Source organism: Gossypium hirsutum, chromosome A09 (genome assembly GCF_007990345.1).
Source record: "Gossypium hirsutum isolate 1008001.06 chromosome A09, Gossypium_hirsutum_v2.1, whole genome shotgun sequence".
In the NCBI taxonomy this organism is placed as follows: Eukaryota; Viridiplantae; Streptophyta; class Magnoliopsida; order Malvales; family Malvaceae; genus Gossypium; species Gossypium hirsutum.
Window position 1 is genome coordinate 81,524,743 of NC_053432.1, and position 14,500 is coordinate 81,539,242.

The window sequence follows — 14,500 nt, forward strand, 5'->3', positions numbered from 1 at the left end:
CTCATATTCAAGTCATCCGGATCTTTATAAAGAAATTTGATCGTCGTTTTCATTTATTTCATGTTATAATACATTCAACTAGTGCTCTAAACAAAATTATCATTTTACCCCTAAACTTTTAATTAATGATGATTTCATCCTTAGGTTAAAATAAAATAAAATTATTGCAATTTAATCCTTATTTTCAGCCGTTATTCTCACACAAATTGATAACAACCTATGAATTCTATAAAATGTCAGAATTTTCTATAATTTCAACACTTTTCAATTTAATCCTTAAAACATGTTTTCCCTAATCTTGAGCTAAATTAATAATTTCATTCAATTTTGTAATTTAAATAATAAAATAATCCATTTCATGCAAATTGGTCATTTCTAACATTTTTTTTTACAAAATTGCTGATAAAATTTTACTTTTATTCTATTTAGTCCATGAGTCTAAAACATACAAATTAGCCATGCTAGCTGAATATTCATACATATTTTCCTCCTCCTCCTCTCCATTCCACATCCTTAATTTATATAACATGCAACAAGTAACATTATCAATAATTTCACTATTTACTTATATATATATTCAAAATTGTCAATTTGCGTCATAGTCACTAAATTATTTATATCTTAAGCTACAGAACTCGAAATTAAGATCCGCTAATTTTCCTTGAAACTAGACTTACTTATCTTATTACCATAAAATTTTCAGAATTTTTAGTTTAGCCAATAAGTACAGTTTATTCTTTAAAGTTTTCCCTGTTCTTCTGTCTGACAGTTCCGACCCTTCTTCTCTAAGAATTAATTATCTCATCGTACGAGATTCGGATGATGTTCCAACTTATTTCTATTGAAAATAGACTCTTTAAGGATTTTAAACATATAAATTTAATCCCTTAATTATTTTTCTCCAATTTTTGATGATTTTCCAAAGTCAGAATAGGGGAACCCGAAATCATTCTGGCATTGTCTCACAAAACTTATTATATCTCATGATTTACAATTCCATTGCTTATACCGTTTCTTCTATAAGAAACTAGACTCAATAAGCTTTAATTTCATATTTTATTCATCCTCTAATTAGATTTCTACATTTTTTGGAGATTTTTCAAAGTTAGACTATTGCTGCTGTCGTGCAAAATGTTGATTTTCATTTTGCCCCAAATTTTACAGTTCATACAATTCAGTCCTTACTTAATTAACCCCTCAATTAAACTAATTTTATCAATTAATACTTTTACTAGACATTATAAGTTATTTCATAACTATTGAAATTCAGAATTTCCACATAAAACTCTAACTTCAAACTCTTTTACAATTTAGGTCCCAAACATTCACTTTCTATTCAATTCTTTCAATAAAATCAGCATATAAACAATTTAAAGCTCTAATTCTATGTCAAATCATCATATACTTCCAGCACATATTCATCAAAACTTTCAATTTCTTTCATAGAATCAAGAACTACTGAATTCAACAAATGGACCTAGTTGTAAAAGTTACAAAAACACAAAAATTTCAAGAAATAATCAAGAATTGAACTTAATTGCAGTAAAAATATGAAAAACCAGCTTAAGGGAGCTCTTCCATGGTGTTTTTTCTGATGAGAATGCAGAAAAATAAAGAGAAATCTAGATAATTCCACTTTAGTCCTAGCTTTATTAAGTAAATTTTGTAATTTCCAATTTTTCCCTTAATTCCCCTTATTTTCTTGGTGATTTCATGCTCTTGCCATCCAGCCCAAATAGACCTTGGGTCTATTTTCTTTTAAACCCTCTTTCTTTTATCATTTAAGCTATTTAATCATTTCCCACAATCTTGCATTTGATACAATTTAGTCCTTTTTGTTCAATTAGCTATCAGTACTTTAAAATTTCTTAACGAAACTTTAACACTAACTTATTAACACTCCATAAATATTTATAAAAATATTTATGGCTCGATTTAAAATTTTTGAGGTCTCGATACCTCATTTTCAATTTTAATTATTTTAATATATATATTTAGTACATTTCACTATTTCAAAATTTTTCCTAACTTCACATTTAACTTATACTCACTAAATTAATAATATTTCCTACTCATTTGTCGGATTTAGTGATCTCGAATCACTGTTCCGACACCACTGAAAATTAGGCTGTTACAATAGTTTTATGAAAACAATAACAATAAACTTAATAAAAAATAAATCTATCTTTTTTTTTTTTTTAAATCAACCCAACTTATGAAAACGTTTAAATAATTCCCATTCTTCAATTAAAATGAATGGAATGTCCAAACTTGATAAAATTTCAAGGATACAGTTAAATTAAATAAAATAATTAAAGTGACTAAAATTTTCGACACAAAATTTGTTTCATATATCTTATAGATTATGTCTCAATTATTAAGTAAAAAAAAACAATTTTTTTATTTAGTGTACAACTATATGTGGAGGTGTTTAAACATCGGTTAAAATTAAATTAATTGACTAAACTAATCTAATTTGGTTAATCAGTCGATGGTCGAATTTAGTTCGATCGGAAGTCGATTAATAGTTTTTTAGAATTTTGATTGTCGGTTAATTTGGTTCGAAATCGGGTAATTAAACGAACTTAATAATTAATATTGTGTGTTAATTTCAAGACTTATGTAGTATTTTTAATTACGTAGTGTTTCAATACATAAAATTTCGATTAATTTCAATGCATTTTTTATATGTTTTATACTTGTTTTAGCCAAAAGACAAAAAACATATAAATTTCATTTAATTTGGTTAACCAACCAAATTAATTGAAATATTTCGGTTCAATTAAATTTTTTTAAAAAAACTCAGTTTTGATTGACGGTTAAATGATTATATAGTTCGATTCAATTAATAATTGAACCGACCATTTGAATACCCCTAACTATCCGTTGAAGAGAAAATATTTTGTTTGATGATTTATCTTAATGAAGGTTAAACCAACAATTTTTTATCGTAAAATGTTTTGTTTTATTGCGTTGATTAGCTAATCTTGAGTCAATTTATTAAATCATTTTATTTCTTAAAAATGATAAAATTAAAAAACATTCTTATATTAATATTAATATATTTTATAATTAAATTAAATAAATAAGATATTTTATCATTAAAAGTAGTGTAGAATGGATCAAACTGTACTAGAAGTATTCATGAATGGAAAAGTTTTTCATATTTTCTTTGTCTAAGTTTGTATTCTATCCATTGGCCCTAATTTACTATTTATCTAATATTAAAAATTTTAAGAATGTGTTTTACAATATTTAAATATTTTAAAATTTTTATAATAAATAATAATTCGAGCCGGATTGAAAATACCGAAATTCTCACCAACCCGGAATAAATAATAAAACCGGACCTCACCAGCCTATATTACCACCCTTCATTGTGGTACATGTTTGAGATATACAAAGAAAAGGGATTTCAGTTTTTGATACGATGTGGACCACTCATTTTATTTTTTTGTAATTTTAACAATTTTAGGCAATTCACGAAATATATTAAGTTTAATGAATATGAAAACAGTATAATAAATATGTTATTATGTGTTAACTAAAACGAATAAGAAATATTTAATAAATTGACAAATATAATATTTTGTTTGCAATTTTTAGTATGAAATAAGTGACTTAATTGTTACAATTTGACCTATTTATGGGTTGAATTATCCGTTTAAGTTTAAGATTCGTCTGAAAATAAGAAGATTTGAATTTAAGACTCATTTTTTATATGAGTCGAGTCTTGGATAAGATTTTTTGCTCGTGCCCACCTGACCCAGCCCGAATACTATGTTATAAAACAACAATATATTAGTTATATCTATTAAATAATAATTATATATTTATATTTATATTAAATCACTAACAATAACAATTAAACCACCCAAAACTTAAAAAAAACTTATCCAACTAAATAATCCAACCTAAAATATAAAATTTTAAAATTTATATTTAATACAATAAATATTTATTTGTGCTTTTTAATATAATAAAACATTTATTATATTTATGATAATATTTTTTTAATATATTTTTAATGTGTTAAAAAACTTTTATTTTAGTATTTTTTAGTACATTTAGTGTATTATATTTAAAAAAATTAATCTAAAAAATTAAATATGAAAGGATTAGATTCAGGTTTAATTTTCTTAAATTGAGCCAGACCTCGAAAGAAATAAACTTATTGCTCAGGCCAAGTTGGGTCCAGACTTAGAATTTTTTATCAAAGTGCAATGTGGTGTACTTATTGTTACTTTATTTAATGTTATAAATTAAAATTATCATTAATTTTTTAGACATGTGTAACTTTTTGACAATTTTTTTTTGTTAAAATGCTTACATATATTATCAATTAATACATTTAATCCAATATTATTTTTAAAAATAATATATCTATTAATCTTAATTTGAAAACTCTACATGTCTTTTGTTGGAATCTTTCTATGTTACTTATCCTTGATCTTATTTATCCAAGTTTATTTTATAAGCAGTTGAAAAAAAAAATTAGTTGATTTATATTTTATATAAATTTTATAATTCATCATAAAATTTATTTGATAAAAATTATAAAAAATGTGAAAAATAATAAATAAATAGATTAGAATATACTTCAATTCATTGTAGTAATCCTACATTTGAAATTTAGTTTTCCGATATTAATTTTTTTTAGAGCTCTACTTTTCATATTTAAAATTTATATTTAATTTGTTAATACTATTAAAATTATTGTATTAAATTTAATTTTATTGTAAAATTATTTTTTGTCAGCAAGGGCGTAGCTAGGGTGCTGGTAGGGGCCTCGGCCTCCTCTAAAATAGAAATTTTTTTATTTAAGTTTTTTAAAATTTTAAATTAGTAAAAATAAAATTAAACTTTGACTTCTCCTATAAATGATAAAAATTTAATTTAATAATTTAAAGATAATAAAAATATAAACTGTTAAAATGATAAAATTATATTTTTAATATTATAAAAATTATAATTTGATTTTGTTCTCTTAACAAATTTTCTAATTTCACTCATGTCCATAAACAATTATTACGTGAAATACATCAGGTCAACAAATTTAACTTACATAATTTTTAAGAAAAAAAACACTATTACTCGATATCTATTTTGTTCGGGAATAGCATTAAAGAACTTCAACGCCCACATTTAATATTTGGAGAGTACCAATATGTCACTCTACCATTTGGAAAATCATGCGAGAAAATCAATAGTTTACAATGAAAGAAACTGAAGAAATCACAGTAAAAAGTAGCATTAATTTCAACCACTTAATGATGAATATTACAGACATTGATTAAATAACCAAAAGGTTTACGACCCAATTCAGATTTTACAGTGTATTTTGCTAAATAACCATTGAAAATCCCGATTTAAAAAAAAAAAACTTATAATCGGCCATTGGAAACCTGATCAAAAGCTATAATCTGGTTTTGGAAATAAGCTGCTAAGAGGCTTCGGACCATTATCTCTTAAACTCCCTTTAACTTCAGCTTCTTTTTCGTCTTCTTCACCCTCAAAAGCTGGGTGGCTAAGGATACTGTTAAGCAACTGCGTTCCTCTCAAAGCATTGGTTAATGGCAGATGACCCTCGGGTGTTTCATCGTTGAGTTCCCATGTAAACTCATTAGGGAAAGCTCTGTAATTGTATTGTTCAATTTCAGTGTCGAGCTTCTTCATCCAACCCACTTTGATGAAGAATTTGGTGAAGTCCTTGTTGGCTTTTTGCCACAACCTTTTCTGCACACTGTAACCGAACTTGTTGTTGCTGTACTGTTTCCAGAGCTCGTCAATAGCTTTGAGGTCAGCTTCGGAGATGAACTGGACCTCGGAGAAGAAGACATATCGGCGTTTCTGAGCTGCTTCACCGGCTAGAACTATGAGCAAGCGGCGTGTCTCTTCGTCGGCTTGGAAGAAGTTCTGAGTGGAAAGGTGGTGTTTGAGGGTGTCAAAAGAGATAGGGTTGGAAGTGGTGGGGGTGGAGGAGGAAGTTGTAGGAGAAAGAGAGAAAGTGGTGGTTGTGGAAGAGGTTGTGTTGGTAGTGGAGAAGGAGGAGGAGGAGGGGTAGGGGTGGAGGAAAAGGGAGGAAGGTGGAAGGGGGATGGATTCTGAGTTGGAGAGGCGTTTGAGGAAAGAGTATTGGTGGTGAAGGGATGCTAGAGAGTGGGTGGTCATGGTTTGGGTTTGTGGTGGGAATAGTGTGACAATTGGGAATGGTAAAGAGAGAAAGGCAGGTGTGATTGGGCTTAGATAAGATACGAGTGAGGGAGGGCAAGACAAGACCAATATCAGGAGGATTTGGGAGTATTTCAATGCTGGATTCTGATTGGCCACCTTTGGCTCAGATTATATCTTTTTATCTCTCTCCTTCCAAATAAATCTACTTTCTGCCTTTTTTTTCTTTTTGTTTTTAACGTGTCAAAAGACATACCTTTCTATTTTTATTTTGTATATGTAGGTAAAAGATAAATAATATAAAAATTTTGTATTAAGAATTAAATTGTATTTTATTTTTATTTTTTAAAATAAATTAAATTTTTTAAAAATTATTTATTAAAAATTAATTTTTATACATGAAAATATAATTTTCACTGTCACAACGCACATATCCAGTCCCCAACTTCTTAAATTTCATTCCCTAATATCTGTTTTGAACGGTCCAATTATTCGATATAGAAAACATTATGTTATATTAGTATGGTTAATTGTTATGCTTAATTTTGAGTCCTAAAACAAGGGGGGGGGTTGGTTTCATTTTTCGATTTTGCAGCTATTTTTTCTCCAAATTTTGCTCCCAAATGATGTCATCACCTTAGAAATAGTTTTAGTTTTTGGTGTGTTTTTCTGTTGTCCTTTCAATGCCAACTGGTTTTCTTAATAATTTTGTTGCTATACAGTATTTGTTATTTGGTCCCTAAGGAACTTAAATTATTCTTTGCTCACTCATGGATTGATCCAACTTTACCGGCAACCGTTGTTTTCAGTCGGTAGTGAAATTTAAATGTATATTTTAGTTTTACCGGCAAAGCAATTATCGTAATGGACAGAGTGGAGATAAACACGGTTTTCGAAATGTTCGACAAGAATAGAGATGGACAAATTTCAAGGAAAGAGATGAGCGAATCGTTGCAGAACTTAGGTATCTATATCCCCGAATAAATTTATCTCAAATGATTGAAAAGGTTGATCCCAACGGCGATAATTGTGTTGATATTGATGAGTTCAGTGAATTATATCGATCCCTTATGAGTGATAAGGATGAAGAGGATGATATGAAGGAAGCATTCAACGTTTTTGACCAGAATGGGGACGGGTATATTTCTGTTGATGAATTGAGATTTGTTTTGATTTCACTTGGACAACGAAAGAAAACTATTGATGATTGCAAGAGGATGATAACGAGAGTGGATGTGAATGGTGACGGTAGAGTGAATTTTATAGAATTCATGCAAATGGTGAAAGGAGGTGACGGTTTCAATGCTTTGGCTTAACTTGCAAGGCAAGGCAAAAAAAGTTTATAGACATTCTTCCGCAAATCAATATTGATGTGGGAAATCAAAACAATCTTTTAATTTTGCCTCTTAGTTGCATTGCATTGATTCAACCTAAAGTGTGCAAATATACATCCAATGAGTTACTCTCAGTTGTCAAATGGTAGCATCACAAATATGGAGAAAGTATGGGGAAAAAGTGTCCCATGGAGAGGTGGAAAATCTTTTTCGCCAAGTATATGAAATGGTAGTATGAATTTTTCCCTTTTTTTATTTTTTTTTCTTTTCTTTAAGGTTGGTATGGAAAATAGTGGTATCATTGTTTGTTTGTCTAATACTTCCATGGTGGCTATCACTTTGGTTAGATTTTAAAAAGAAATTGTTATAAATATTTTATTATTTTAACTTATAATTTTTATAGTAATTCATTGTTATTAATTAGAGGTGATAACACGTTATTAAAGGAGACAATACAAATATCAAGTTGTGGTATATTTACCCAGTGTTAACCTTTTTCAAAATTAGTCTAGATTTAAATAATCATTGTAATAGAAAAAAGATGATAATACAAATTAAAATAGACAAAGCCTTTTCATATTAACTAATATATAATTTATAGTTAAGCTATTTTCTAACTAGTTGGTGCCATTTAGTTCACTTACGTCAAATTCATTCATCTAAATTTTTATTTATTTAGACTTGTTCATGGCCTAAAGGTCTGCTTAAAATGTGGGAGTATTTGAACAAAAATATAGGCTCGAAAAATAGACTTGGACAAAAAATAAAGCCCGTTTAAAAAATGGGCAAATCCTCAAGTAAGGTATTTTTGGCCCAGACCCGGCCCAAATTCACTAAAGGATAAAAAAAATCTTTTTTTAATATTATTTTCTTATTATTTTCTCTCTGTTTTGCTACCATTTTACTATTATGTTGTTACTATTTTGTTATTATTGTTTGGATATTGTATAAAACTTATTTTATTGTTAATTTTATTTATTATTTTAAAGGCATTTGCTTGTTAAATTGTATCTAGAGATGATCATGGGTTGGGCTACCCGACCTGGCCCGAAGGCCAGCCTGAAAAATGAGAGGGTTCGAGTAAAAATATAGGCTCGAAATATGGGTCTAGGCAAAAAACGATGCCCGTTTAGAAAACGGGCCGAGCCTTGGGTAAAACTTTTTCGGCCCCGGTCCGGCCCGAATTATATAAAAATAATTTTTATTTATTTTTAATCATATTTACTTTTTTATTTCCAATTTTAATATAAATACTTTTTATTTTATTTTCAATTTTTGTATTGTTTTAAGAATTATTTTAGTCTCACATTTTATTTGTTTCTTGTTTTAATATTTGTTTTTATGTTTTTATATGTTTTTGATTTATTATATTTTTTAATTTTTTTATTTAATGAAAAAAGCTAAAAAAAATTAATATGGGCTCGACTGGGCTGGGCCAGGCTCGAGCTTAGTAATTTTATTTTAGGTCGGGCTTGGAAAAATTTTCAGGCCCATATTTTGGGCCGGACTGGGCCTAGGAAGCGGGCCTAGAATTTTGTTTGGGCCTGGCCCGGCCCGTGATCACCTCTAGTTGAGTCTATCTTAATATTATTTAAGTATACATATTTTTTAAAATTTATTTTCAATTTGTTGAAAAATATTTATTGTGATGTTTTTAGTGTCTTTAATGTATTATATATATTTTAAAATTATATAAAAATTAATATGGGCAGGTCGGGTCGGGCCCGGATTTTAACATTTTTATCTCGGTCGGGCTTGAGCAAAAATTTAGGCCTATTTTTCGGGCCCAAGCCCTAACAAACGGACCTAAATGTTTAGTTGAGCCCGACTATGTACACATCTAATTTATACTACACTTAAAATTTAGGTTGAATTGGTGTCTTGAGTCAATTAGATATCAACACAGTTAAAAAACAAATAAAGTCATTCTTTTTACAAAGCAAATTATGTTATTATGAGAATTTTTTTTATCTTTTTATCTTTTTATATAAAATCAATAAAAATTTTGTAAAATTTGATTAAGATCTTATGGTTTTTTCTTTGAAAGCAAGGCAATATGATTTTTAAATAGTCAACTTTAACATTTCAATTAAAATTTTATTTAATTCTTATATCAATTTTTATTAAGTACATTTTTTACTTAAATTTTTGGACTCGCTTAGTAGATGTGTCGTAGTCTAGTTTTTTATGCAATGTATGGTAATTTAGACAATTTTTTTAAATATTAATCTCATTATAGATTTTTATTATATTTATTCTTTTTTATACAAAAGCTAAAATTATTCATAGTCCCTCCCAACACTTAAATAGGAGAATAATGCACTTTCAACACACTCGAACCTACGACCTTCTACATTGACAATAATACTTACGTCGAACTAATACTCAATCAACAATTTACGCTCTTTTTTTTTTCAATATAAAAACAACATATATGGTGGAAATTTTTTATTTAATTAAAGTTCACAGTTCCTGGGTTCATCTTATTACTTTTCCTCCCTATTCATTACACTGAGAGAAGATAGTTGTTCCACAAAGCCATCTAAAGCCTTATAAGAACTTCCACCTTCTCTAATGGAGTCCAGTGCAGTCTTCCTTAACTTCTTGGTCCGAATCCTCTCAGGCAGGTTCATGGTCAAGGAACCAGACAAGGCTCGAGCCAGTTTGGATGCATCAGGGACAGTCTCTAAACCCTCACAAACTCGAACCGCAACTCCTAACTCATCAACCAACAGCGCGGTATTATGGAAATGATCAGCTTGCATGGGCCATGCAAGCAATAGAACCTCGGCAAGGATGCCTTCAAGTGCAGAATTCCACCCACAATGAGTCAAATACGAACCAACCGCAGGGTGGCCAAGGATAGCCAACTGGGGTGCCCAGCCTTTGATCACAACACCCCTCTCTGCAACACGATCTTCGAACCCTGGTGGAACCACGTTTCGATCATCATCATCAACAATTCCCAGTCCTTTCATTGGTTCCTTTACAACCCAAATGAAACGAACCATACTTTCTTCTAACGCTGAAGCGACTGCCTCCATTTGTTGCTTCGTCAATGTTATCTGTGTTCCAAATGCGACATATACCACTGATTTGCCAACTTTCTTACAAGAATCAAGCCACGACATAACTTGATATTGTTCTTCCCCAAGGGAACTTAGTCTACCTTTAATGGGGAGCAAAGGACCAACAGCCCATAAACGATCGTGTTCGGTTAACTCTTCTTTTATGAGCTTCAACTTTTGATTGTCTATCTCATTAAACGAGTTGAAGACCAAACCCCAGCTCTGAATACAACCGAGATGCTGTTTCCTATAACATTCAGGCATGGAATCAAGATCATTCACCCACCAAGAAGACACTGCATGAGCATTGGTGACGACGAAACATACATCCGGGACCCCAAGATGGGAAGCTAACAAAGGAGTCCAAGAACTAAGCAACATGTCGGAAACAATGGCGGTAGGAGGCAAAACGTGATTTTCAAACCAGTTAACTAAAGGATCATGGAGCTTACTCAAGGCAGCTTCAAAATCTGGGACAAAAGATATGTCGACGTCTTGCATATTTTCGACACCATGAGGGATTGAAGAGTGGGAAGGGAAAGGAAGGACCAAGGTTTGAAGATTGGAAGAAGAATGTAAAGAGAGGAGCGAGTTGAGATAATGACGGTTTTTGGGTGTGACCATGATCGTCACTGTTAAGCCACGAAGGAGGATTTGGTGGGCTAAATCCGTAAGGGGAAAAATATGTCCCGATGCTGGGAATGGGATCATTAGAACGTGGACTCCATTGCTGAAGTTTGTCATTGCTTATTTTCTTTTTCTTTCACTCACTTTCTTGCTCTCGTAGTCGTAGTCTGATTTGTACCATAATTTATATGCAAACTTTTCTTTTTATTAACATATAATAGGTTTGTATTTGATATAAAGGTTATACATACCGATTTAAATTTATTTTTAAAATCTAATATAATATGTATTTTTATTTATACCTTGCCAATTCAGTTTTATCTCAATTGATATGGGAGGATAATTTTTCATCAAACACCAAAAAAAATTAAATTTTCTAGAAAATAAATTATTTTTCAGAATTTATTTTCAATACGACAAACGCAACCTCATATTCAATACTAATATAAATTATTTTTCAGAATTTATTTTCAATACGACAAACGCAACCTCATATTCAATACTAATACTTAAATCACAACTTGTATATAAATAGCCGGAGAATATTCCATGTTTGTTAAAATTGTTAGTAGATGAAGATGCTTCTCATTATATTCCAAACTTCGTAAACAGAGTAGAAACAACTTCAATTGATTTGTTCAAGTGTTTCGTCATTTTCACCAAAGCTAAATTAATTAGCAGTAGCATTGATTTATTTTGTTCTTAATTAGTATTTGACTAGTGTTTTGCTTTTATTATTAATATTTAAAAAATATTAGTCATATATGGTATTATTTTCAATAGGGAAGCAGATACTTATCTGAGAAACGGACTCCCCAGTTCTGTTACCCAGGCCGTCGAGGAGGATAAACGCGATGGAAGAAGAACACAATCGACGAGTTCAAGTTGGGGATAAGGAACCATCGACGATATGACAAGGAAATGATAAAACAGGGATACCTATATCTGAGTCTTTGGAAGATTGGGGAAAAGATTGGGGAAAAGAAATGTTTTTGACAGTGACAATATCTGGCTCAATTTGCTCTGATACCAGAGTAATTAATTAGCGAATCAAGTCGCTCTCTGAAGGGATATCTGAGTCATTGTTTTCATAGTTTGTTAAACGAATCTCTCTTGGAAATGAAATGAAGAAATTGTGAAAAAAGACAGGGATAATAAATGAAGACGGGCAGATGATTTTTTAGGGTTTATTAGGTTTTTTTAATTATTGTTTTAGGAGTTTTGTTTTATGCTTTTGGGCCTCGGCCTTTTTCCCTTTTATTTGTTTTATTTTCTTTAAATGTGGGTTTTCTATTTACTTAATAAAAGCAGGCCAGGTTTTTTTCTCAAATTTTTTTTAAATGTTGAATGAATTTGTCAATTATTATGTTTAATATATCAACTATCTTTAAGAAATGTCTTGAAAACAACCATTGGCTCTTAATTTCTTGACGTAGCTGTTTAATGGAATAAATTATTATTGTTTAATTAATATATTTATCTAACTCGATTAACAATTTGTCCTAATCTCATGCACACACACGTCTAAGTTTTTACTTTGCACATGATATATACATTGAAAAAGTTAAGTTGGAATCTTTAGTTTTTACATTATTTAAAAGATAAAGACAAAAAAAATGGGCACGAAAAATAATCGAATGAAAAGACTCAATTTAAATGTAAAATCACAAATAATTTAAATTCATTGAAGCTATGGAAGGGGTGTGAAGTGTGATTAGAATGAAACAGTTTAAATTGTAGATGGTGCAATCCATCTATAGAAATGATGATTTGAGGGATTTGAAGCTCTACTTTAATAGAGTTTAGATTCTATACATTGTGTGGAGGTTTTTATAAAGGGAGATTAATTATACGCGGATCTTAATAATTGAATTTTTTATTTATGAGTATAATGTTAGGATGATGAATGTTAGTTGAAGATAATATTTATGTCGATTTGAAGAGATTAAAAAAATTGCATGTTTATCACGTCAACATATATTTCTTGAAGATTATGTGAGCTCACTTAATATAATAACGTGTTTAAGTGTTTAGATGAAGTGCACTACTCCTTAGGTGAAGTGGAGAAATTGAATTTCACTATATTTTTATAATTGTTAAATGATTAGACAAATGAGTTTCAGACAAGAATATACTAATATGCTTTAATTAAAATTTTTACGAATTGATTTAAATTGTCTAGTGATCTAAGCCAGTCCAAATTATTAGACCTCTTTCCGAGAGCATGAACCCGAAAATAATTCAATCCTCATAAAATATTAATCAGATAAGAGCGTATTTCTTTAAAAACAAAAAGAAAACATTAAAGCATCTTCATCCCCATTTCCCTTGTTTCTTCTGATTTTCTTAGCTCCCACACCGAAAAATATTCCTAAATTTTTAAAACCAGATAAGAACAACAGGATCCAACTATGTTAGAATTTGTCTCTAAGTCTTAATCATATTTTCAACGCCAAATTTGTAATTATCATATAATTTTATGGTTCGGTTATCTGATTCTTATTATATATATCTGATTAAAAATATTTAATTAAGATAGTCTTTTATATTTAAGGTATTACTTTTAACGAATTAAAGAATTATTTAAGATTTATTACATAAATTATACTGTTTTTCTACTTTGTAGCTAATTTTTTTTTCTAAAAATATCTATTGTACTTATGAAATTAAAAAATCATGATAAATATACATACACTTAATTCAAATATGAAAGTAGACCTATTAAAAGGTGAATTCTTGGCTTAACTCAGATTTTCTGTGATAAAATAAACTTGATGTTCAGAGTTTTTTATTTAAATAATACAAAAATTACCAAAGTAATATATTTTGAAAATTATTTATTAAAATAATAACAAATAAATAGTGCCATTTAGTGGCTGGCACTAGATCACTATTGCTAAAGGCTATTTACCTTCTTTTTTTTATCTGGTTAGAGGGGGACTCAGGGTGGATCTTGTTGGCCTGTGTGGGTCATGATGACAATTTAGGCTCGAGAGACAGCAACGATTCTCTGCCGCTCACAGGCCAACAACACCCTTCAATATGCATTGATGGACGGGCCATAACATGCCTCCCTCGACCGTCGGTCTGTTCCTCACCTCGTGACCTTTTCTTTTTTGAAATACATATCCAGCCCTCCTATAAAGTCCTACAATTTTTATTTTATATAATTAATGTATTATAAAAAATGAATTTTTAAATTCAATAAATATTTATAATATTTAATATTTTAATTATATTTTTTAATTTGTATATTTCATGTAATATTTTCTAACTTTTATATAATTTATATTTTTAGAA

The 14,500-nt window shown here is 29.6% G+C and overlaps 2 protein-coding genes and 1 pseudogene across 2 annotated transcripts; 1 reads left to right on the top strand and 2 right to left on the bottom strand.

The window, feature by feature from the left end:
* Positions 1–5,227: 5,227 nt before the first annotated feature.
* Positions 5,228–6,373, bottom strand: LOC107957175 (tetrapyrrole-binding protein, chloroplastic). Its single transcript, XM_016892624.2, has one exon. It carries the CDS (start codon positions 6,169–6,171, stop codon positions 5,410–5,412), a length of 762 nt encoding a protein of 253 aa, XP_016748113.1. The 5' UTR covers positions 6,172–6,373; the 3' UTR covers positions 5,228–5,409.
* Positions 6,374–6,870: 497 nt separating this feature from the next.
* Positions 6,871–7,941, top strand: LOC107957176 (calmodulin-like protein 7; annotated as a pseudogene).
* A 1,887-nt stretch (positions 7,942–9,828) lies between these two features.
* LOC107957177 (flavonol 7-O-rhamnosyltransferase) lies at positions 9,829–12,455 on the bottom strand. The gene has a single exon (XM_016892625.2). The coding sequence runs from the start codon at positions 11,315–11,317 to the stop codon at positions 9,992–9,994; it is 1,326 nt and encodes a 441-aa protein (XP_016748114.1). The 5' UTR covers positions 11,318–12,455; the 3' UTR covers positions 9,829–9,991.
* Positions 12,456–14,500: the final 2,045 nt, after the last annotated feature.

Coding starts and splice junctions, on each gene's coding strand:
- LOC107957175 (XM_016892624.2), bottom strand. CDS start 6,171: ATGACCACCCACTCTCTAGCATCCCTTCACCACCAATACTCTTTCCTC.
- LOC107957177 (XM_016892625.2), bottom strand. CDS start 11,317: ATGACAAACTTCAGCAATGGAGTCCACGTTCTAATGATCCCATTCCCA.